Source organism: Panicum virgatum, chromosome 5K (assembly GCF_016808335.1).
Source record: "Panicum virgatum strain AP13 chromosome 5K, P.virgatum_v5, whole genome shotgun sequence".
Classification (NCBI taxonomy): domain Eukaryota; kingdom Viridiplantae; phylum Streptophyta; class Magnoliopsida; order Poales; family Poaceae; genus Panicum; species Panicum virgatum.
In genome coordinates this window covers 48,009,139-48,033,074 of record NC_053140.1, presented here as the reverse complement: position 1 = coordinate 48,033,074, position 23,936 = coordinate 48,009,139, and the positions used below count along the sequence as shown (strand labels likewise).

Sequence of the window (23,936 nt, the reverse complement as noted above, 5' to 3'; positions counted from 1 at the left end):
ATTGCCTGAGCAGACAGACTCTACAATCTTACATCTAAGTTAATGGTTAATGGTCAATGGTGAGGCCGTGCTGTAGTAACAATCCGATTAGTACACTAAATCACAAACACTTTCCACGTTACAAGATTCACTGTACCATTCATTCAGTCTAGCTGCTGTATCCGCTTGTAAAGCCATGTTCTACACCCATGAGGTGGTTGTATCAACATTGCAGATTACTTTTCACGTTAGCCCTCCAGTTAGAACTAATGCTGCCTGATTTATGACTCTGGCTACCCTGTGAATCTCATTCTGTACAGCTTGCCAGGATTTTGATGTCTTTGTTCTCTGTGCTGTCTGGATGGCGTCATCAATACCTGGATATATTTCAGCTCCATAATCGTTGTGCAGTGAAGGCCCGTAAATCTGTGTGATTTACTTCCAATGAGTTTGGTATTAACATGATGATCTGATGAGTATTTTTTTTAGAAACCATTAAAGACCTTACCAGGTGTTTGTACCATGGTCTTCCAAACAACCCTTCCCGCTCTGTGAACGCCCTTTCAGTCATAATCAACCGGTCGTTGATGTCTCTGATCTTCAATGGACAGCTTCTCCATGGTGCCCAAATTTTCCATGTCTGTAGAGCCTAATAAAAAATAAAGTAGGAAGTTAAACAGAGTTTAAACTATGGATCAGGCACAAAATACTGCAACTAGGAGTATACATACCTTCAATTCAGAATCCACTTTCAGAACTGCCCTTCTGAATTCTTTGATAGACTTGTGCAGGGGAGATAAACTGACAGGCATTCCCAGTACTCTCTTATTTATACCCATTGCTCCATTCTGCTAACCAGGAGTAACAGTCATGTTCCTCTAAAGCTGAACTTGTCATTAAAAACAGAAGATGTACATTCTTGAAACAAGTAGATCCAGTATCTGTTTGAGAGATCATTATGACAAGTTACCTCAAGCTCTGCGGCATAGTAGTTGTAGTTGAAGGGTAGGATCTCCTCATCTGACAGCCGCAGAGCAACAAGCCCCCATATGCTTGCCGCTGTGATAAAACATAAAGTTAACTTGTGATACTGCTGGTGAGACTTATGCGTGGTTCATTTTCGGTGATCAATTCACAAAGGAAATTTTCACTCCGCACTTTCATGCACACTTCATTCTACAAAAACGACGGAACTTTTCAATACATTGTGGAAGTAACACAGAGCTCTAACAAGTAAACAGGATAGATTAATTAGGCTCAGTTGGTTGAGGGTGTGGATGTACACCCAGATCACCAAGTTAGTTCCTCATCGAGGTGAATCTGGGTGCGTAGCATAATATAAAGATAGATATTTCCTCCTAGGTTGGTCTTTTTTTTAAAAAAAAACAAGTGTAATGAAATTATAAACAAAACTGCATGCAGAAGTAATAAGCTCTGAGTACCAACAAAGTAGAAAATGGTAGGGTATGTCAAGTTTCCCAGCAGATAAGGAAGCATGTGCGTGAAATGGCATGACATGAACCCAGACACTATCCATAACAGATATTTAAGTGATACTATGGTTGGTGTGGAATGGGGATACCTGCGACATGCCTCTGGAACAAGGGATCTCCAAACTTCTCCATCCATATGAAGTCATCGTACAAACTATGGTAGACTGCATAGTCTGCAAACAGAAAGCACAAAATAAATGAAAATGGATAAAGTTCCATTTTCCTTAAAACCCCCCAAAGAAGTAATATTATCCATGCACCGGAGGTGGTTCAGAATTTTATATTTTCTCTCTAATACAAAGATACACAGATCTCTTGCGTGTTCGAGAAGAAAAGGTTCAGAATTTTATGACAAAAGGCAGTGTGTCCTACTAAAGTTCTTTTATTTGATTCAATCTAAAAGAACTAACCCCTCCATTTCACGATGTAAGTTCGGTCTTAGGTATGTTCAGTCCACAAACATCGTGGAATAGAGGGAATAGTAACAATCAAGGAAGAATTTAAATAACAGTATAGCAGAGTAAGCAGACCAGTTCAAGACCGGGAATTAATGAAAGCAAGTATACGGCAGAAGTAGGACAAACCTGACCCAATAGACATGTCTGCTGAGGGAATACCAATGTGTTGAACAAATGCAGAATAATCAGACCCTCCACCACCTAATCTTCCGATCTTAATACATACGTGTGTCATTAGAATTCCTAAAAGTTATAGAAAATCTTTGGTTTGCATATAATGCAGTAAAAGCAACACATACCTAGACTTAGAACAAAGAGGAAACAAAACTATGTCTACACGATCTATAACATTTTTCCTATACATGCTGACTACTCAAAATACTGATTACTGAAAGAATAAAGGTTGCATAGGGTTAAAAAGCAGCGGCGATATGGTTAATTGCTTACCAAGGGAGAGGTGTTAGAAGCCATCCACAAGTCATACAGACTCTCAGTTCTGTTATCCGGATTTTGTACCTTCCTCAGTAATAATGAAAACAAGAATATTTAGAGTCAGGATAATTGGTTGCTAAGACAGTCACCATTTGATCTCTGATCATAGATACCAGATATTCATACTAACTACAATTATATTACCAAAGAAAAACAATTATATTGCAGATCAAACTGCTACATGTCAGGAGTAATCTATATATCTTATATAAGTGCAACCCACTAAGAGTCATTAATAGCTATTTCTCTCACATGTGGTGCAGCCACATCATCATTTTATTTCCACCATCGGATCTGAATGAAAACTCATATCTTGGCCGTCCGCAACCCACTAAAAGTTCTTACCTTTTTACTTGGTTTTATTATTGCCATGTGAATAATCTTTATGTCGGAATTAGCAAAAAACATCAAAAAAATTGATGTAAGTGCTAACATCCCTCATTCATTTTTATCACACCCATTCCTAACACCCTATTATACTATAGTATTGCATATCACAATGGTGGAGAATCCATAACCAATTCAAAATATCTACATTCGTCCAATGAAACATAGGTACTAAAACCATTAAATAAAATATATTCTTTCCAATTATCACATTTCACATAATTGCGTTGCTCACACTTCAATTTTTTTAAAAAAAATGCAGAAACTTTACTTATCCAAGAGAGTCAATACAAAGTCCAATCTCTTGCTTCACAAAATGATGCAAATATTTCCATTTCCTCCCAGAATAAAATTAAAACATTCTTATCATAACTATTATGGTTCCTCGCTTCCTCTTTATATCAGTTTCAGCAACTAGAACTTCTTATATGTACATCGACTTCAGTATTTAAGCATTTCTTATATGCAACCATGCCATATATCTCCAATATTAAAATTGGCCGCAACTTCATAACTTCATCTTTTTAGCACACTCAACTTCAATATTTTTGCTCTGAAATCCCGCAGCAACGTGCGGGGTATGCAACTAGTAACAAAACAAATTACAGCACATGCCAGATTAGAATATATTTTTTCACTGTTGTACATCAGCTATCGGACTGTAACCTTGTCAAGTTGTCATAACCACAGGATCCATGCAATAAAGCTAGCCGTACTTTTTTTTCTCATGATAGATTCAATCTTCTCTACTAACTGTAAAATATTTGCTATATTTCTTTCAAATTAGTATACCTGTTTACTAGCTTCTTTAAGCAATTCGTCAAGTTGAGGAGTTGCTGATGCGTAAAATCCAAGACCATACACCGCAGAATCAACATTTAAGTAAGCAACAGTCCTTGAAGTTATCATTGCTCTGTTCTCCTCGACCCATTCAGTGGATCCTATCTGCATTTTGCCCAAAGAAAATAGCATCAAGAGAACATATGAATTGCTTCATGGTAGTGACTGAGTGAGTCGAGAGAGAGACCAATGCATACTCTTCGGCGTCCCAGTTGCACAAGATGATGGTCCGCCGAGGCCTCCAGCCCTTCTTTTGCAGCTTAGACAACCGTTGAGCTAGCTACATCTAATGAAAGTTAATGATGCAACTATGCAAGAGATCAAGCAAATGATAATTGGATATAAGATTGGATAGCCAAATATGGCATACCTCAAGCAAGGCTGCTGTCCCGCTGTTTGGATCAACTCCCCCAAACGTCCATGCATCACGATGATTTCCAAGGATTACATACCTGTATGTATGTTTCACAATGTCTATTTCACTGAATTTGTGCTGAATTTTTTTTTACTTTCAAACGATTAAATCAATGAGCAGCTAAGTAACTTGAAATGTCATACATGATACGTGATCCTTTCAGAATCTAATCCAAAAAGGTTTCTGGAGACTGTTTTAGGATTGGGGTCTGAAATTCTGTCTGTCATATGATGAAATGACAATGAAGCTCAGTTGCTACAGCTCAATTCCAAATCTGTCATACAGTTAAATTTGAACAGGCAACGGTAGGTGATTTGGGACTTTTGGGACATTGATCGTACCGTTCAGGTTCTTCTTTCCCTTCAATCACCGAAATAACATTCTGAATTGTAGCCATTGTCTCATTCCCCTGAAAAGAAAGCAAACAGGCGTCAATCAAAAATATCAAAAAAGAAGTTGTTCCCTGTCATTTCTAACTCCTGTAGAGTAACAGAGCAACTTACTACGTAGGTCAGGTTGAGCACTGCTGGCCCGGGCCCAAGCCGGTAAGCCGGCGCGGCGGCGCCTCCTTGCCATTCCTCGGGCGCCACATCGCCGCCAATGAGCCGTAGTATGGCCTCCCCGTCCATCCCGGACACCGGCAGCGCTGGTATCCCAGGCATGTCGTCGGAGGCCATCGCCTCCGCGATGCTCAAGCGCTGGCACCCTTCCGACGACGCCCACATCGGCGTCGTGGGGTCTCCGACCCCCTTGAACGTGCTACCCACCTGCACGCCGGTGGGCGGCATCCACGGCCCGTCCGGGAAGGCCTTCCCCGCCGCGTAGTCCTTGGCGTCGGTGTAAATCACCGCCGCGGCCGCGCCGGCGTCGCGCGCGTTCCGGACGATGTCGCCGCGGAACACCTTGCCGTAGCGCGCGACGGCGACCTTCCCGGTGACGTTGACGCCGCGGGCGGCGAGGTAGGCGAAGTCCTCCGCGCGGCCGTAGTTGGCGTAGACGGCCTCGGCGGCGACCGAGCCGGAGGCCGCGTAGGCAAGGAAGGTGGGGACGGCCTCCGCGGAGACCGCGGCGTAGGGGTCCCCGGGGTAGGTTTCCTGCTCCAGAGCGAAGTGGACGGTGCCGCGGCCCGGCGCGGAGAGGGAGAGCGAGCGGCGCGCGGGGTAGGAGAGGAGGACGGAGTAGGGGGTGAGGCGGGTAGGGAAGGAGTGGGAGGCGAGCGCGTCGCGCACGTAGGCGGCGGCGAGGGAGTTGGCCCTGGTGCCGGCGACGTGCGGGCGCTGGGTGAGGGCGCGGAGGTGCGCCGCGGCGGTGTCGTTGGAGCCGAGCGAGAGGAAGAGGGACTGGTAATGGGAGGGGCCCGGCGCGAGGAAGAGCAGGTGGAACGAGGCGACGAAGGCGGCCGCGACGATGAGCGGGAGTGGGTGGAGCCTCGCGGCCGCGCGGCGGGGGGCGGCGGGGGACGGAAGGAGCGGGGCCCGCGCCGAGGGCTCGTCGGCCCCGTCCAGGGGAGGCATGGGGCCGCCTCTCAGGGAAGCGGGCTAGGCGGGGTGGCGGCGTGAGATCAGCAGCCGGGGAGCGGGCGGTGGTGTGCGGCGGACACTGCAGTTACGAGTGAAGCGGAGGAGACGCCGAGACGGGCAGGCCGGCCGGCATGGGGAGAAGAAGCCGGATGTGTCGCTGACAACGTGGGGGCGGGCGCGCGGGCGTTTTCGGGCTTGCGCTGTCGTTCGTGGTGGTGGGACCACCGCCGTTCGCCGTCTCGGGTGCTGTCGCGTTGTTTATGGTAGCGTGGGCCTAGTCGAGTGGATGAGGACGTGGAGATTCGGACTGGGCCTTTTTTTATTTCTTTTTTTTCGAGGTGCGTGGTGGTCACTGATGTCACCCATGGAAACGGACCAGGTCCGTGCAAAACAGCGAGGGGTCTATCCGTGGGCCGACTGGTAGCCCAAGACTGAGCTCACGGGTGACGAGTGGCCCAGAAACCGGCCCAGCACGCCGCGGAGACGGCTCGACTAAACCGGATCGCCACACGGCCGGACCGCACAGGCGCGGCACTTCCCGAACTGCCCCCAAGAAATTGCGAGATCGGACGGCCAAGCGCAACGCACCGCCCGCGAATTCCCCGAAATTACCCTGCTTTTGAGCTTTTCCCTCTGCCAACCTCAACGCCGCCGGTCTGGGTCGACCGGGCGCAGAATATTGGCCTGCGGCGGCGGCGCCTCCACATCTCGTCTCTCGGATCGGGAGGTGAAACCAAGGTAGAGCTCAACCCCCTTTTCGGCTCCATCCCACTCTCGTTGCTAGAGCTAGTTCATCCACGCGCCGTGCTTCTACCTGATTAGTATTTCTAGTGGAGCGTTCGAGTCAGTTTGGGGTCTCATTTACTTGCGGGGTGTAAAGTTTTTGAAATTAAATGTGTTTCACATTTGAAGTATTAAATATAGACTAATTATAAAATTAATTACAGAACTCGTCTGTAAACTATGAGACGAATTTAATGAGCTTAATTAATTCGTCATTAATGTTTGGTACTGTAGCATGCACCCAGCATTCAGTTAAATATCAGTTTAATGAGGATGCACCCTGTGTGTTTAATTAAGATAATCTTCTGTTTATTTTTTTCATAACTGTTATGGGCATCTAATACCATTAGTTGTTGCAAATGTTAGAATAGTGCTTGGAGACTTGCAATCAATGTGTCTGAACCATAATCTTTGTTTCTTCTTTTCATGTACCCTTAACTCTACATGCTATCTTTTGCTTTTGTGTTTTTCCTACCCTTGTTTCTTGTGGGTTTCATCTCTAGCCTACCCCAACTTGCTTATGTTGTTGTTGTTGTTTCAGTATTAAAGTTGTTGCTTTTACAAGATATCCCACCATGGCCAACATCAGAGTAGTCTCCAGCCTTGGTGATGTTGCCACTGAGCTGCAAAATCTGCATATCACTGATATTGCTCAGGTTAATAATGGCCGATTTCAATTGGATGAGCAAGCACCCCTTCAAGATGCAGCAAATATGAAGGTGAAGACCAGACCAGGAAAGCATGGATTTGTATTAGTTAATCCAGAGCTGTTGGAGTGCAAGTATCATGCCAAGATGGCACTAGAGACGTCATTCAACCGCATGCTAAAAGCTTCCATGGAGTGAATTGATCAAGAGCTGCAGCCAATTGAAGCAGGCATCGCAGCACTGAGGGTCCTTGTGGGCTACAATGACCAGCAAATCCCACCAAATGGACCTCCACTTAACCACAGAAATCGTGGTGTGCAACATTGCATCTATCCGTGCCCTCCCGTACGTGTTTCTTGTTCTCTTCTCTTTTGGGATAAAGATCACTTTAAACCAGTTTTGAGTAGATCTTATGAAATTCGATTGCCCCTGTTGGAAATGTTTCTGTTACTATAAGATGTTTAGAAAGAATTATGCAAGTGTTGTGTAGCTTGGTACTTTCTTTAGATATTGTTTTGTCTCTGTTTTGCTCGTTTCCAAGTTATGAGCCATGAATTTCATGTCACATCGTCTGAATGAGTCTCCTGCGTCGGCTAGTACTTATATTGGGTGCATTTCATTGAGATAGACAACTTATAACCAGATGTCTGTATTAAGAGTAGCATTTATTTATTTGTCAACTCTTGAGCTGGCAGATTGGTGATGAAACACAAACCCCAAGCTTTTATTCCACTGATTCCAGTGATGGGAAGCTATGTTAGCATAGCTTTTGTGGTTTTCAATCCGAAACATCTGCAACTCAAGTAGCTTTTTTTTGTTTTTCTTTAATTATACTAGTATTTTTTTCTGCTTCTTCCAGTTATGTCAAAATTAAGTGAAGTTTAGTCTTCTTTTTTATTGTCTCGAAACATGGCAGAAAACAAAGGGGAACGGATCTTGCGACACTGGTTACTCATTTATCTAGAAACTGTTGTGATATGTTTGCTATTGTGTTAGTGTTTGTCTGGAAAACTGTTGTGGTATGTTTGCTTAGTATTGCGTTTTTCTCATTTTCAGTTCCCGGTTGAGCCTCGTTTTGAGCATGACACACACCACCGAAGAGTCCCGTATCTGTAACACCACAGGTGTTAATCACCTATAATTAAACTAATCATGGCCATTAGTTCCAGAAATCACGCAACAAATCATCAAACAAAAACTTTGCTTCTCAGCCTGGGCCAGACCGGTCTGACCGGTAGGGGCGACCGGTCTGACCGGTTGAACTAGGTTGAACTGTTTTGAGGGGCCCACAACATTTAAACCACACACTCTCTCTCTCTCCCCCCCCCTTACCAACTCACTCCTCCCCACCGTGCTCAGCCCGAGCTCGAGCTCTCTCCCTCTCATTTCCTCACTCAAACCCTAATCCCCAAATCCTTCCTCTCCATTGGATTCCAAGGCCGGGGAAGGATCAAATCAGCGTGGGGGATCATCTTCTCCTTGATTCCATCCTTGGGGAGCAGGAGATTCGAGTTCTTCGTGCAAGAAGGAGCTCACTCAAGGTATTAAGGCTTGTGTGGGTCGATCTCTCATTTTAGATGATTTTAGACGATTTCCTCTGGTCAAACACGTCCAAATGCAGCCCTGAACTAGTTCCTAGGAGAGTTTTGGTTTTGGTGGGCGATTTTAGCCGCGCCAAGAGTTCTAACTTTTGGTCTAGGTAGGACCGGTCTGACCGGTGTCGTGGTTAAGTTAACTGGGACCGGTCTGACCGGTATGGGGTACCGGTCTGACCGTTAGGGCAGTGGCTGAGAGGGTTAAATAGGTGGTTGTTGGTGCAATTAGTTAGAAATTAATTCAGATATAAGTTACTTGTAATTTTTATAAATCATACATGCATTCTCATGTCATATGCATATGCATATGCACACATGTAGCAGCCGCCGCGGGGAGGTGGTGTACGAGGTGGTGGCAGAGCCACAGGAGTCGCAGGGGCAAGCCCCGCAGCAGGAGGTTCGTGAGGAGGCGGCCCCAGGCCCAGCCGACCTTAGTGGCGAGCAGCAGACTCAAGGCAAGCCTCGGTGCATGTCCTATTATTTTAAATTATGACATCTATATACGTTTCTATTAATTGTGCATTACGTTTCAGGAATTGATTGGAACCCTAGTTGCATTATCCTTGGGTTCCTTGAGTTATACTAGCATGTATAGGACGATAGAAATGCTATGCTTAATAAGTTCTCGATAGAAGTCGAGTGACTTCTTGTCACTTGCGAGATATAGGATATTTAGAAGTCGGGTGATTTCCGGTTACTCGCGAGATATAAGTTATATGTGTTTATATTACAGTCCATGAGTTATTGAAAGTGATATGGGAATGTGAGACCGGACGGGGAGTGATGATGATGTATAGGTATGGCAGCAGGACAGGGTTCCTGGGTGCCTTAGCCCCGTCTGAGTCGGTTAAGGACCGGTCGTTGTCGGCAGTGCTGATCGGGGATTGAGTTGTACTAACCGCATGCCGGGAGTAGGAGGTAGTCGAAACCGGTAAGCCGAGTACTGTTTTGCTTCGAAAGTACAGGAACCCGCACCCAACTCCTGGGGTAGTCGAGTAGTCGCGGAGAAATGGGGATGCATATATTTACTTTTGGTGGTCTCATGTTGAGCTCGGCTGACCATATGTCGTTGGGCTGGTTCCTGTAGTTTGAGGCGGGGAGGGGAAAGGTCGGTGCGTGGGGTCCGACGGGGCTTTTGCGTGCCGTGTTGGTTAGGTCCACCTTGCAAGGTTAAATCGAATCGATTCGCCGTGTCTCGCGGTCATGAGGGCCTTGATCTCTTTGCTGCATCGTAGTCTCATGATAGAATGAGGAGGATATGTATAAATATGACAATGAACACATGGAATTATTATTTGATTGCACCAGCATGTTTGCTATAGTTGATTCATGCAAATATTAGATTAGAGGTAAATTGTATAGAATCTGGAGCTAAAATACTGAAAGTAAGGAATTACTTTAGTCGTTTTTCTGCAAAATAACCACCAGCCAAAAGCCATGCATGTCTAGGTATGTGGGCTAAGTTATACCCATTGGTCGGGTAAGTCTTGCTGAGTATTAGTTGCTCAGGGTTTGTTGCCACCATACTTTTATTTCAGGGCACACAGACGTGGATTTTTGCCCCTGCTGCGTCAAATTTATCCGCTGGGATGCAGAGGGGTGGGAAGTTGTGGATCGAGACCCCTAGGTTAGAGAGTTGTCGGGTTGCACACTTAAGGGCAGAGTTGCAGCCCCTCAGATTTTGTTGGACCGGTCTGACCGGTGTCTACGTGGGGAACCCATGCACACCGGTCTGACCGGTGGGATGCACCGGTCTGATCGGTGGTGTCAGGCTGAACCTCCAGGGGTAGTGTAGTATAGTCTTTTCCTCGGCATAAATTCTAGTTTTAATAGTTGGAAGACTTGTATATCAAGTATGTATTTAAACCCGGTTTGTAAAATTATTGTATTCGAAGTCGGTTTGTAAAAGTGTGTTTTATCCTATTATGTCACGTGTTGTATTTTCAAGTAATTGTTGTGCTTGTACCATATGCGTCCGCCTTCACGTGGGACTACCGGTGTTGTTTCGATCGGGCCGTGGGTTGAGAAAGGGTCGCCAAATTAAATCATTAAGCTAATGCGCCGATGTGTTCAAATGACTGCCATTATGCTTAGTTTGGAGTTTTAATTTGGCGGTTCCGTCACAGTATCAAAATGCCTATGCTACAGCAAGAGAGGGATGCAGCCGCTGCTCGTGATAGGCGTGCCCAAAGGGCCGTCTGGGAGGCCAAACTCCGCATTTTGGAGGCAAGGCAATCCATCTTGAAAGAATTAAAGGCTGAGATGTGGTCAAAGATGAGGTCAGAGTTCGATGAGATGATGGAGCAAAGATCTGACTTAGGGATTGGTTATGCTGAGTATGAGTTCCCTCCACTGGCATAGGTAAGTCACCCCTGGTGTAAACAAGGTAGCCACTTTGTTACTTCCTGTGAATTTAACAGAAGTGCAGCATGCCTAAGTAATGCCTAAGCATGTTAGCACACTGAAAACTAAAGCTAAACAATGGAAAAGGCCGTAAACTTGATCAATATAGGAATTAATGGTTCGCGCAGCAAGAACTACTGGGTCTAAGCCCAAACCACCTTTGTAAGAATTTTTTTTCATGCATGTTATGCTACCATAAATCTCTCAACATTTAATTTGTCCTGTTCATGATGCATCTCTAATGGTATAGATTGCATTTGTGCTTGTTCCAGAATATGATGTGGTTTTAGGGCCTTTCAGACTTTTTCCTTGTTTCTCTGTAGCTTTATTCTGTTTATGATGCATCTCTAATACATATTGATTGGACTTGTGCTTGTTTCTGACAATGATGTGCTTTGGTGCTAATCTCTTGCTGCTGTTGACACGCAGGTGTTCGGCAAGCAGAAGGTCAAGCATGTGGTCAAGAATAAGACTCCGGAGGTGGCGAAGCCGGCAACAGCTGAGACTCACTGAAGTGGTTCTTATCGTCTTTTGGGAAAACAAATGTAAATGATCTTTGGAGGTGTTCTACGGTGACGAAAACTTGAGACTTCGTTGGTCGCAGAAACTAGTATGTTAGTATGTCTTGCTAGCTGTTCGAAGTAGTGGTGTGGGCATCGTTGGTCCAGTAACTTGTCATGAGAATTATTTGTTTCTGGCTTTCTGCATCAAGTTACTGAGCCCATTTGCAATGATCTGGTATTGTTGCTTACTTTTCTGTTGATGCCTGCTTTGTCTTTGAATTTAGCTCTTACGTTCTTTAGTAGATTCCAGTGGCGAGTATGTCCAGTTATGCTTGTTGAATGATGGTCTGCTCTGTATTCTTGTTCTGGAAGTTCACTGCTAGTTTGTGGTATAATGCAGTTCTGATCCTCTGGACTGTAGGAGATGACGATGATTTTGTCCCCATGTTTACTGTGAAAGATAGAAGATTACACAGATAAACACTGATTGATTTGCAATATCGCATCATAACACAAACTTCTTTACAAAGATGTGCGGCTCTCCTTCGTGAGAAAAGAAAGTAACACAAACTTGGAGGGATAGGGGGAAATGAAACTTGGATTAATTAAAGGAATGGTTATGGCTTCATTCAGACACCCGCTTCCACTTCCCTGGTCACCGATGGCTTCATTCATGAGAAATCTGACTCTCATGCCAAAGACCAGCAATGCTCGACCTATCAATCGTTGTTGTCTTCAAGGCGGCCACCAACACCGAGCAATCTGACTCCAGGATGACATGTAGGTACTCCATCTCTTGAGCGAGCACTAACCCATCCCGAGTCGCAATAGCTTCCACCATCTCCCACCGTTCCTAGCCAGCGTGCTTGTGCTGCTCGTACAAACCCACGATGATCACGGATGACTGAAGCACCTGAGCCGTGCCTAGCTCCTTCAACAAAAGCTCCACCTGTGTTGACCTTCACCCGGCCATCGATAGGAGGGCGCCATTTCTCCTTCGGCCGAGCAAAACTCCGGTCACTCTTTGCACTCAAGCACACCAAGCTTTCCACCATATTGGCCACATGCCTAGCCGACGCCAAGGGATTCCAGAGACCTAATTAAACTTAAGAAGAAACAACTGCTCAAAAGAGCATGGTTTTTGTTCACCCATCAGTTCATTTCATGCGGCCTCTCTGTTTTTTTTTTCTTTTTTGAAGAATCATGCGGCCTCTCTGCCTGAGTGTCTGGCAAGGCAAACGCAAACTACTGGAAACGAAAGGGGACGAAAGATTATGAAACGCCGTTCATCATTCATTGATCGCCCATTTACGTTCGACTTCCTCCGCTGGAGCCTCCTGGGAGCCATCGGTTTCAGCACTTTCCCCTGACACGCAAACGCTAGCATTCAGAAAGGCAACCGGCCGACGTTACACTGAATTGCTTGCTTGCACCTCTCATCACCATGATGCTGCCGTGCACACCACCACCCAATGCATGTAACCGAGCGGCGGCGGCGCAAACTGACAAGAGGTTGGTAGGTGACGGAAGCCCGGGCGGCGGGTTTGATTACGCTAATGATCGTCTCGACCTGGCTGGTCGATGACGCGAGGAAGCACGCAACCGATCGGCAACGCACCCCCACCGAATCCACCACGGATCGGTCGCTTCTGGGAGTGATGGTGATTGCGTGCAAGCTGCCTAGCCGGCGATCTATCTAGCATCGCATTGCTCTGGTGGACCGCGCCGATCCTGCGGTCCTGATGCTGTACGAGCAGCCATCGCCATCACCACCACCACCACAAAACTGCGTCTGCGTCACGAGTGGACGGAGACTGTACTGGTCGTTTGCAAAGTAATGCAAGTACACACATAAGGCAAGAAGATGAGACAGATCAGTAGCAAGTGCGTAGTATGATTTTTCTTTTAAAAGTTCTCCATTCATATACCCAAATCACTGGCCAACTCAAAAGAAAATTTTAGTACGGAGCACGAAGAAATGTTGGTGGCGGCAAATGAAACGCCACATTAACCCCGCGTTTACTGAACAATCGGGTACGTTCGGTGGGTAAGAATCCAAGCAAGGGGGGAGCTCGAGTTCGAGCTGTAGCACACAGCCCGGACTGCCATGCCATCAATGTGCGCGAAGTTATCTTGATCGTGCATGCTTGCCACGACTGCAGTGTCGTCTGTCCACTGCAGGGAACTCGATCGCGGATGCATAACCGAGCACCGTGCGTCTGTGCCTAGCTTTTTTTTTTTTCGGCTAGAAAATAAAACACACGCGGCGTGTGGGCGTGGACGCGTCGCCGCTGTCCGTTGTCCCCCAGCCCCCCAGGCCTTCGGCTTCCGGCCACACAACCTGTAAAGGCAGGCGGCGCTTGGCCGATACCGCGGCCGCGATCGCAGAAGCAGCCGCCGCGGCATCGCTGCCAGCAGCGGGGCTGGCCGGCGGCGGCGCTTCCCCGGAGACCGCGACATTTCGGTGCTTAGCCCGGAGGACTCACGGAGTCGCGGTCACGGATCCTTTCGAAAGAAGAAAAGAGTCGCGGCCACGGGTGGCGGGTGGCGGCAGCAGAAGGAACACCCGAACAGGGCATCGGCGCGGTGGACGCGTTACAATTTTACAGGGGCCAGGGGGCGCTACAGGCCAGTGCAATTCTGCGTGTGTGTGTGTGTCCACCTAGGAATCTAGGATTTCATGAGGTGAGGTGCTACACACTGTAGGTATGGACGTATGTGCACCATGGGAAAGGTGGAAATGTTAACGGACGGCTTGGTAGAACTAGAACACGTAGAGTTCAGGAACGGTGCACGCTGGGGATGCTCCTAGCTTTTTAAGCCTGATAGGCTGGATGCTAATTTTTATCTAGATAAAATTAGAGTATGCTAATAAAATTTAGCTACCAATTGATTAATATGTAAAAATTGGCACTTTAATATTTGTGACCAAAACAATAGGGAGTTACTAGACACTTATTAAACCTTGAAAAGGGAAAAAATATTAGTTGCCTTGTTTTGACACCAACCAAATGAATATCTAATTTTCTTGCCAACACTTTGGCATGTCATGATTTTGGCTCAGCACAAATTGGCATCCAACCAATTAGCTATTTTTTTTTGAAAGGCTTAGCTTTAGATGTTGATAGTGCAAATAATATTTACCAAATTAAGTATCAAATTATCATGAGTGAATAGTACATGTGAACGTGAAATGTCTATTTTCGTATTTGATCGTCAATTTTGGTCACTTTGATAGTTTGATACTTTGTTAGAGTTTTTGTAGATGCAATGGACAAAAAAAATGGGGATAAGTCTATTTTACAACCTCAAACTAGTCAAGAAGTCTGTTTTTCAACCTCATACTACGAAACCGGGTAACATAGGCCCTCGAACTGATAAAACCGTCCGAATCACCCCCTCGAGTACTGTAGCAAGCTGTTTTGAGGGCGGTTTTGCTACAGTAACATTTTCGAATTTTTGGAATTTCACACCTCTCAATTAAATAAGAAATAAAGCATAGTTAATATTGTCTAAAAATCATGATATTTTTTTGGGAGGTAGATAAAAAGACAAGGAATTTATTTTGGCTAGATGTGATACATTAAACCTAATGAAATTTGAATTATAAAATTTTAAAAATGGGTAGAATTTAAAATTTCTTGAATTTTTGGGTTAGCTAAACCTTTGATAAAAATGAAATAAAAATATGATAATTCATAATTTTTTATTTAGTTTAATAAGGTATTTTTTATTGGCCCAAGTTTTTATGAAAAGTTTTTGAATTCCTTCGCAATGCTCAAATTTGAATCAAATTTGATTCCTCAAATTTTAATTTATGAATTTTCTATAGAACTTGGGCCAATAAAAAGTACCTAACTAAACTAAATAAAAAATTATGAATTATCATATTTTTAATGCATTTTTATCATAGGTTTAGCTAACCTAAAAATTCAAGGAATTTTGAATTCTACCTATATTTAAAATTTTATAATTCAAATTCCTTTATGTCTATTGTAGCACATCTAGCCAAAATAGATTCCTTGTCTTTTGATCTACCTCCCAAAAAAATATCATGATTTTTAGACAATATTAACTATGCTTTCTTTATTATTTAATTGAGAGAGGTGTGAAATTTCAGAAATTCGAAAATTTACTGTAGCAAAACCGCCTTTGGCTGAGTCAGGGTTGCTTTTCAAACGGTTTCGTTAGTTGGAGGTGTAGGATGTCCGGTTTCGTAGTTCAAGGGCCAAAATCGGACTATCGTGATAGTTAGGGTTGAAAAACAGACTTTTCCCAAAAAAATGTGACTAATGTTTATTGAGGAGGAAACGTAAGACCCATTTCAGAAGGAATATGACCCAGCAAATACTTTGATAGGCCGACATATAAACTTCTCGTAGCTTCGCGACAAATAATAGTAGTGAATCATGGAATAACTTGCTCAGAGACACAATTAAGTTATACTAGTGAAATGGTTTACATCACAGTTCACAGAATATTCTGCCTATAAATGTTTCATGGCAAACTGAATTGTCTCCTGTGACAAGCAAGATTTCTGGGGACAAACTGCATCCGTTTCATGCTGATTTGTTCAGTTTTTTTTCCTATACTATCCTTGAAAACATTTCACTGGTTATAATTTTAGGGGTATAATTGACCTCTGGATGAGATTCAAGTTACATTTTTTGGTGCTTCTTGATATTTCTTTAAGTATGACAAATGACCTTGCATTTGTCTGTAGCAAACCAAATGTGGAGCTGATGCAAGAAAAAAAAAATGTGGAGCTGATGCAATTTGCCTTCTGCATATCTCACGCATGCAGTACTAAAAACGTCATAATAAAACAAGAAAATTTAGAAGTGTGCCGTTCCAACCAAAACACAAACACACAGATGCCCCCGATAATGACAAACAAATCAGACCGAAACGAACATGCACCAAATCCAAAGAGGATCTTATCTGCTCTGCTCTCTCCAAGAAAATTCCAGTCAGAGGGGCTAGCTAAGGCTCTGTTATCGGATCCCGTAAACCCCGTAAACGAAAAAAAACATCACATCGAATGTTTCGACACATGTATGGAGTACTAAATGAAGTCTATTTACAAAATTTTTTGTATGGATGGGCTGTAAATCGCGAGACGAATCTAATGAGTCTACTTAAGCCATGATTTGCAACAGTGATGCTACAGTAACCATCCATTAATTATTAATTAATCATGGATTAATTAGCATCATTAGATTCGTCTCACGATTTACAATTTATCTGTGTAAAAAAATTTATAAATAGACTTCATTTAGTACTTCAAATTAGTAAAATTTCTTTACAAAAATTTTTGCAACGAAACTAAACACGGCCTAACATTTCTCGTGCCCTCGCTCTGCCCAGAAGTCGCCATCACCCTGGAAGGCCGGGCTCGGCTCTGGACGCCAACGCCACGAGGAACTGCACCGAACACATGCATGGCGCCTACCGCCCTGCGCTTGGGCGGTGCGCGGCGCCACGCGCCACAGGGCACACCAGCTTACCAACCGCACTTCGCAGCTCCGAGCTCGTGAACCCCCGTGGTGACTTTGCTCGACTTGCGCCACTCCTCCATTCCCTTTTCTGTTCTCTTCCTGCCCGTGATCGATCGTATCTCCTCCCTCCCTTAAATTCTCCCCCCAAGGCTTTCGGCCTCCCCACCTCAGACCTCACACCGAACCTGTCACGCCGCCCCTCCAGCTTCCCCCGCTCGCCGCGAAGCCCGGGGCCGGCCGTGGCAACGGCGGCGGCACCGCAATGGCCACGCCGCGCGCACGATTCTTGGCCTGCATTGCCGTGGCGCTCCTCGCGCCGCCGTGCGGGGTGGCGGGGCACTCGCGCGGGCTGCGGCCGGGGCGCGGCGGCGCGGCGGCGCCGTTCCCGGTGAACGCGACGCGGGCGGAGATGATCGAGCGGCAGTTCGTGGAGTGGGTGCGGTACATGGGCGGCCTCCGGCACAGCACGTTCCAGCACGCGCTCGCCCGCGCCTTCCCGTCCTACTCGCTCGTCGTCGACAAGAACCCGGCGTTCGGCGACTTCACGACCATCCAGGCCGCCATCGACTCGCTCCCGGCCATCAACCTCGTCCGCGTCGTCATCAGGGTCAACCCCGGCACCTACACGTACGTGCGCCCCACCCACCGGTTCCGCCGCATTGCGCTGATGACCCCCGTAAGCTTACGCTGATCGCAGGGAGAAGGTGACCGTCTCGCCGATGCGCGCGTTCATCACCCTGGAGGGCGCCGGCGCGGACAGCACGATCGTGCAGTGGGGCGACACCGCGGACTCGCCGACAGGGCCCAAGGGGCGGCCCCTCGGCACGTTCAACTCGGCGACGTTCGCCGTGAACGCGCAGTACTTCCTCGCCAGGAACATCACTTTCAAGGTAACCGCTACCGTTCGTTGCTGCGCCTGCTCTGTCCTATGCAATCTGCGCGCTTGTTCCTGCTGTGTTTTTTCTGCCCCTGCCGCAACTTGGCATTGCCGTGACACCGAACGGCGCGCAGAACACGGCGCCGGTGCCCCAACCTGGCGCGACGGGGAAGCAGGCGGTGGCGCTGCGGGTGTCGGCGGACAACGCGGCGTTCGTGGGGTGCAAGTTCCTGGGCGCGCAGGACACGCTCTACGACCACTCGGGCCGGCACTACTACAAGGAGTGCTACATCGAAGGCTCCGTCGACTTCATCTTCGGCAACGCACTCTCGCTGTACGAGGTACGCCGCCGTTCCTCCTCCATATCCACAACAACGATCTCTCTGCAGAACATGCTACCACCCTACGCGGTCCAGTCCTTTTCTCTGCTGCTACCGGGGTGCAGGTCAGGATTCCAGATGCTACTAGACCCACGGCCTATCTCGCCAGCCAGAAAGGTTTGTAGGATCGCGCCAGCTCAGGACAGAACAGAGGCTCCAAAACAGAGCATGCAAATTGCTAGTCTGTATTTTTTTAGAGTTGTATTGCTAGTACGGGCACTCAAGGCTGGAAAGCAAGTACTAGTACGGGCCAGGTTAATTAGAGTCTTTTCGTGCGCCTTGACACTCGGGGGTTATGGTACGTTGACGCAATCATTCGCACGGGACGAGAAAGAATACCCAGAGTTCGGTGTGCGCTGACCAGATAAGAGCGTACTAGTTCTGGGCTCACACACACTCGTAGTCTCGTTCGCGCAGCGGTCAATGCACCACGTTCCCCACCGAGACGGTCATTGTTCGGGGTCCAAACCGTGCACGAGTATAATCTTTTGTCCCCTGGCGGCAGATGACGGTCGCCGTCGTCAGTCTGTCCCGCGACGGCCTCTTGCTGGTGTCCGCTTGCGCCCCCGACCTGGCGACCGGCCGGCGTCCCCACACCCACGGGCGGGCCGGCGGGCGCGCGGCGTGCCGCGACGGCGACGTGCTACGGGCTCTGGGGCCTGCATCGCGGCGCGGAGAAACCCACGAGCCCTGCTGCTGAACCTGCCAGCGGCGAACTGCAAGTCTGTTCAACGAGAGAATAACGGGTGCTGTTTGGTTGCAGGACTGCCACGTGCACGCGATCGCGCGGGACTACGGGGCGCTGACGGCGCAGAACCGGCAGAGCACGCTGGAGGACACGGGGTTCTCGTTCGTCAACTGCCGGGTGACGGGCTCCGGCGCGCTCTACCTCGGCCGCGCCTGGGGCAGCTTCTCCCGCGTCGTCTTCGCCTACACCTACATGGACAACATCATCATCCCGCGCGGCTGGTACAACTGGGGCGACCCCAACCGCGAGATGTGCGTACGCCCTCCTCCTCCGATCCGTCCTCCTCCTCCTCCCACCGATTGCTATTGCCATCTGGGGCTACCGGACGCCGGGCGTGCTCGCCGCTCGCCCTCGCCGGGTACTAGTAGTGCTCGACGGCCACGCCGCCATGTCTCGAAGCCTTTTTGCCACTCTCATCTCGCGGGGGCTATGGCTTTTACTGCTTTGCGGCATGGAAAGCGAGCTAAGAGCTCAGCTATTTTGCACGTATGTAGTAGACTGACCCGTGCTGTAGCCTGTAGGATCGTGATCGATAAAGCTGTGCGCAGACAAAGGGAGCACTCACCTGCTCCCATTCTGGGCGAATCATCCGATCGCACGGGTGGCTCCCGATCTCGCCGCGATCGTAGCGGCTTTCTAGATTCGATTCCCACGGCCCCGCCGGAGCCACAGCCACACGGGCAAAAGCAGAGTCGTGTCGCCTATCAGGATCGCGAGAGCCAAACGGCAATGGCGTTCTCGGATCAAAAATTTTCTTGGCCGATCTGTGAAAAGCTCGGCTCGGGCGTAGAAGTTTGGAACTAACGTCTCCGTGCTCGGTGTTGTTGCTGTTGGTGCAGGACGGTGTTCTACGGGCAGTACAAGTGCACGGGCCCGGGCGCGAGCTACGCCGGCCGGGTGGCGTGGTCGCACGAGCTCACTGACGACGAGGCCAAGCCGTTCATCTCGCTCAGCTTCATCGACGGCACCGAGTGGGTCAGGCTGTAATCCTAGCTTCGCTGTAGCTCACGGCACGCGACACCCATGTAAAAAAAACAGAGGGAGGAAGTATACAAATTTAGTTGCCATTCGTCAACTCTATATCTTGATGCCAATCTAGTCAACTCAATACGTAAAAAAAATTAATTGTTCGGGGTCAAATTTACAATTTGGTCAGCTAGACTCAAATAAGAGGGCCGCGGCCGAATACTCGTTGACCAACAAAAATAAGGCCCAGCTCATACAAACATCATGATCACGACTGGATCACGAGCACATAACCTGGGCCACTTATGATGGCCTCGGGACGACAGCCCAGTGTTATCCCATGGTATTGTTCGTGCTTTCGTCCCATCCTGGCAAGTAACAAAAAAGGGGGGCCATTTCTCTAGTGATAAACACCAAAGCTGATCCCTTTTCTCCAAGACTCCAAGATCTGGCGAAACATTTTTACAGCGACAGAGAACGAAGGGGGAGGGGCAGTGAAGGATAGAGCAGCTGGGTGGACACGGTTTTCTTCCACGTTTCTTGTGCGCTAATGGACCCGTGACCACTCATCCCGTGAATGCAATTTAGGCATTTAGCTGTTCCTACTTAAAATGTTAGATCTCGATTGGATCCCTGGCCGAACACAAACAAAAACTTAAAAGCTAGCTCATTTGAAGGACCCAATCGTCCGGAGCTGTCAGAATTCACGGGCGTCGGATGCAACTAATTCTTAGCACCAGAAGCTCAAGTAGAGTGTATCGCATTCAGAGAACTATTCGAAGCTCCACAGTTGGGGAAACGCATACACTCTGGTTCAAGCTTTGGGCAATTGGGCCCTTGCCGTACGCTGTTCGAACTGGAACAAAGCCTTGCTCCTACTTCCACAGTTCCACCGCATTGAACACCGGCTTCAAGCTTCGGAAATCGGAGCATGCTGCATAGTTGCACTGACTTCATCGCTCTTATAGTAGGTATCTGATCTCTGCTCCCGATTCCAGTGAAGTTACTGAGAATGTGGGAATGACCAATGGTAGATGACTAGATTATACAAGCATCCATCCAGGTTTAATACTCGAATGCTACTGCAATTTTACAAAACAAAACCAGGCAAATGCAGAGCAGAGTAATTAGTGGAACTATGTACATACGAAATACGAAAATTTCCACCTTGTTGAAGATGTGGTGATGCTACCCGAAGACTTGGCAGTGAGTTCTGGAGACAATACAGGCATAGCCTCACACCAGTGAAAGTGAACTAGTCTCAGCTTGGATGACCTACTGAGCTTTAACTTTCAGCCTTTCAGGCTTACAGTATGATATGTTTCAGTTTCAGTCTTCCAACTTCGAAGTACTGCTCCACACCTCCACACTCAAGTACTAGCACAGGGCTACGTCCATATTTCAAGTGTCCAAGCATTTGAAACCGAAGCACGGGCACCCCTGTCACGGCCCCCCTACCCAATACTAATTTTACAATCGCCCGTGCGGAAGCCAACTCACGGGCGACGACAGCTCACGCCCACCCCTCCACGCTGGCCTCCTTCCTCCTGTCTCTTTCCCTTTTCTTCCCCTTCTTCGTCCTCCACCCCCAACGCCCCCATACCCCGCTGCTCCATGGGAGGCCCCCCCACCCGCACCCCCACCCCATCCGCTTCATTGGAGGCGCAGCGCGGCATAGTTTGGCGGCGGGGAGGCCGCGGGCTGGTGGCGGCGGCGGCAGCGTGGAGCGGCGGCGATGCGAGCAGCGCTGCAGGGCCGGCGGCGGGGAGGAGTTGCGCGCCGCGGCGAGCCGATGGAGGGGAGGGGCTGCACAACGTAGTTGGCGGCAGCGGCGGTGTGGAGCGCCGGCGAGGCGGGCGGCGCTGCGGGGCCGGCGGCGGGACGGAGCTGCGCGGCGCTGCGAGGCCGACGCAGGGAGGGGCGGCGCGAGCGCGCGGCGAGCCGGTGGGGGAGGCGGCGAGCAGGTAAACTTTTTTTTCTTTTTTTGTGCTTTTTTTTTACAAAAAGTTTTTACCCGAGTTTTTTTGGTTATTGGATGCAATTTTTTTTCACTTGAGTTTTTTGTTTTGGATGAAAAAAGATTGTTCAAAACTTTTTTCTCAAAACTTCTCTTTCAAATTTTTTCTCATCAAAATTTTTTTTCCTCTCTGAAATTTTTTTCTAAAAAATATCAGAAAATGATAAAAAAAATTACCAAAAAAGAAAATCAACCGTACGGACGCTAACTTCCGGGCGCCCGTAGACTAGCCTCTCCCGCCTCCGTACGGCCAGGTCAATGTAAGCAGATGCACTGCACCGCTAATAACTAGATTGCCCGTACCGCTGTCTGACAATGACCGTTATCTTCGGCCTTCACATGGGAACACTTCAACACCCAAAAGCAAATAGTAAACATAACTAAAAGGACGCGTAATTAGTCACGGTGACTTTCCTTTTAAAAAACTCAGAGCGCTGGTGTTATCGCCATAAATTAACAGGGTTAATTAATGAGCCGTAAGCGAGTTGGGTTTAAAGCAAAGGTTTAAGAAGGCTTGTAAATCGGCTCCTGCGTGAGCATTTGGGTCCTATGGGCCATGTATCATTAGATTTAATTCAGATTGAGTTAGAGATAGAGTCCGATATGGACACATTAGCTTATATTATTTCCCAAGTCTCCGGACTATAAATATGTACCATATGATATTTATAAAGGAGGACGTCATCACGTTTGCAATCAACAACTCTCGGCGCATCGCCACCCCTAATCTTAGGGTTTCATCCAAGTAAGCGGCATGCTGCCCTGATCGCTTCTTGCGATCAGGGCAGCGTTGTTCTTGCTTTTACCTTGGTATTACTCGTACTGAAGTGTTTTTTATGGCGAGTAGTGCTAGTTATCCTGATGTTCGTAGCATGGTTTTTAGTAGATTCATCGTGCTTTTATTGCCTATCATCTACGAATATCATGTTGTTTCTGTGCAGTCACGTTTCAATCTTATACTAATTCTTGTTGCATAGAATTAGTTGCACGGAGACAACACCCTGCTTCTTTTATATTTAGTAGATCTAGTCCGTTATGGTTTGCTCTTATACATAAGAGTTGGCGTAATATCTGCTAGGTTAGGCCTTACAAACGGATTGGATGATCGGGTGGTGTATTAGATGCTTTGCCTTAGTCTTAACAGGTAATTGATCCGGAAATCGGCTTTAGCTTGTTCTTAGGCCTCTATTCTGGTTAAGGTTTAGTTATTTATTACGTTCATTAGGCCCAATCACGTGTAGGATGTTCCGATGTAGCAGTGAAGCTTTTACCGTCATGGATTAGATTAGCTAGATTTAATTGAAGCAGCTTTATAGTTATTTGCTTATTTATCAATATCCGGATACATGCAGATCCAATCTGACACCGGGACTCGATCGGCTCTTTAAAGCCGATGCAAGAGTCGTCCCGGGGAGCCGACCACGGCTCGGACTTACGTTTCCACGTGTTTGTGTATGCAGGCAAATCGTTGCAAGCACGTTCGCACCTTCCTGATCGGGTATAGGTCAGGTGGCACGCCCTGCGTCTTCATAAGCCGCGGCGTGTGCTAGAATTGCGGGCCGTTGACGAGGGAGCAGTGCCTGCCAGCGCCCCGGCGACCTCTCGGCTCTTCGTGTTGCCTGTCGCTACTCGCCGGTGGGTTTTAACCGACAACACATTCTGGCACGCCTGGTGGGACCTTCATCAACAACAACGCCCGCCGCAGAGATGACAGGAGCTCAGGACCAAGCACCGGTTCCGCCGGTCACCAAGCCTGTCACGTATGAAGAGCTGACCCCAGAACACAAGCAAAAGTACGATGAGGTCAAAGCTTAGTTCGAAGCCGATCTCATCGTCTCTTTCGAGAGGACCCGCAACCATGGCATCAGGTGGAAGGGGTTCTCACCAGAGGGCGCTCTTGACAACGTTGATCTGTCCGTGCCATCAGAGGAGCGC

The 23,936-nt window shown here is 47.7% G+C and overlaps 2 protein-coding genes, 1 long non-coding RNA gene and 1 other non-coding gene across 5 annotated transcripts; 3 read left to right on the top strand and 1 right to left on the bottom strand.

Moving 5' to 3' along the window:
- Nucleotides 1-28: 28 nt before the first annotated feature.
- Nucleotides 29-5,725, bottom strand: LOC120708004 (probable glutamate carboxypeptidase LAMP1). Its single transcript, XM_039993077.1, has 12 exons — nt 4,568-5,725; nt 4,406-4,473; nt 4,020-4,101; nt 3,837-3,929; nt 3,602-3,754; nt 2,378-2,446; nt 2,057-2,144; nt 1,562-1,645; nt 950-1,038; nt 711-827; nt 488-628; nt 29-405 (listed from the first exon to the last, which is right to left on the bottom strand). Exons 1-12 carry the CDS (start codon nt 5,576-5,578, stop codon nt 223-225), a joined length of 2,178 nt encoding a protein of 725 aa, XP_039849011.1. The 5' UTR covers nt 5,579-5,725; the 3' UTR covers nt 29-222.
- A 361-nt stretch (nt 5,726-6,086) lies between these two features.
- LOC120708006 lies at nt 6,087-11,763 on the top strand. 2 transcript variants are annotated; one of them, XR_005689215.1, is made up of 4 exons: nt 6,087-6,322; nt 6,909-7,359; nt 10,758-10,970; nt 11,442-11,763. It is a non-coding gene; the product is annotated as an uncharacterized LOC120708006 (long non-coding RNA). The 2 variants fall into 2 exon arrangements; XR_005689214.1 differs by having other exon boundaries at nt 10,736-10,970.
- On the top strand, nt 7,705-7,808 carry LOC120710887. Its single transcript, XR_005690056.1, has one exon. It is a non-coding gene; the product is annotated as a small nucleolar RNA Z194 (small nucleolar RNA).
- Nucleotides 11,764-17,163: 5,400 nt separating the features above from the next.
- On the top strand, nt 17,164-20,093 carry LOC120708003 (probable pectinesterase 53). Its single transcript, XM_039993076.1, has 5 exons — nt 17,164-17,640; nt 17,711-17,903; nt 18,025-18,231; nt 19,034-19,269; nt 19,858-20,093. The coding sequence occupies exons 1-5, from the start codon at nt 17,276-17,278 to the stop codon at nt 20,003-20,005; spliced, it is 1,149 nt and encodes a 382-aa protein (XP_039849010.1). The 5' UTR covers nt 17,164-17,275; the 3' UTR covers nt 20,006-20,093.
- The last annotated feature ends 3,843 nt before the right edge of the window (nt 20,094-23,936 follow it).

Coding starts and splice junctions, on each gene's coding strand:
- LOC120708004 (XM_039993077.1), bottom strand. CDS start 5,578: ATGCCTCCCCTGGACGGGGCCGACGAGCCCTCGGCGCGGGCCCCGCTC. Junction 2,145..2,377: donor CTTCTAACACCTCTCCCTTG/GTAAGCAATTAA, acceptor GTATGTATTAAG/ATCGGAAGATTAGGTGGTGG. Junction 1,646..2,056: donor AGACATGTCTATTGGGTCAG/GTTTGTCCTACT, acceptor TTCTGTTTGCAG/ACTATGCAGTCTACCATAGT.
- LOC120708003 (XM_039993076.1), top strand. CDS start 17,276: ATGGCCACGCCGCGCGCACGATTCTTGGCCTGCATTGCCGTGGCGCTC. Junction 17,904..18,024: donor CCAGGAACATCACTTTCAAG/GTAACCGCTACC, acceptor AACGGCGCGCAG/AACACGGCGCCGGTGCCCCA. Junction 18,232..19,033: donor ACGCACTCTCGCTGTACGAG/GTACGCCGCCGT, acceptor GTTTGGTTGCAG/GACTGCCACGTGCACGCGAT.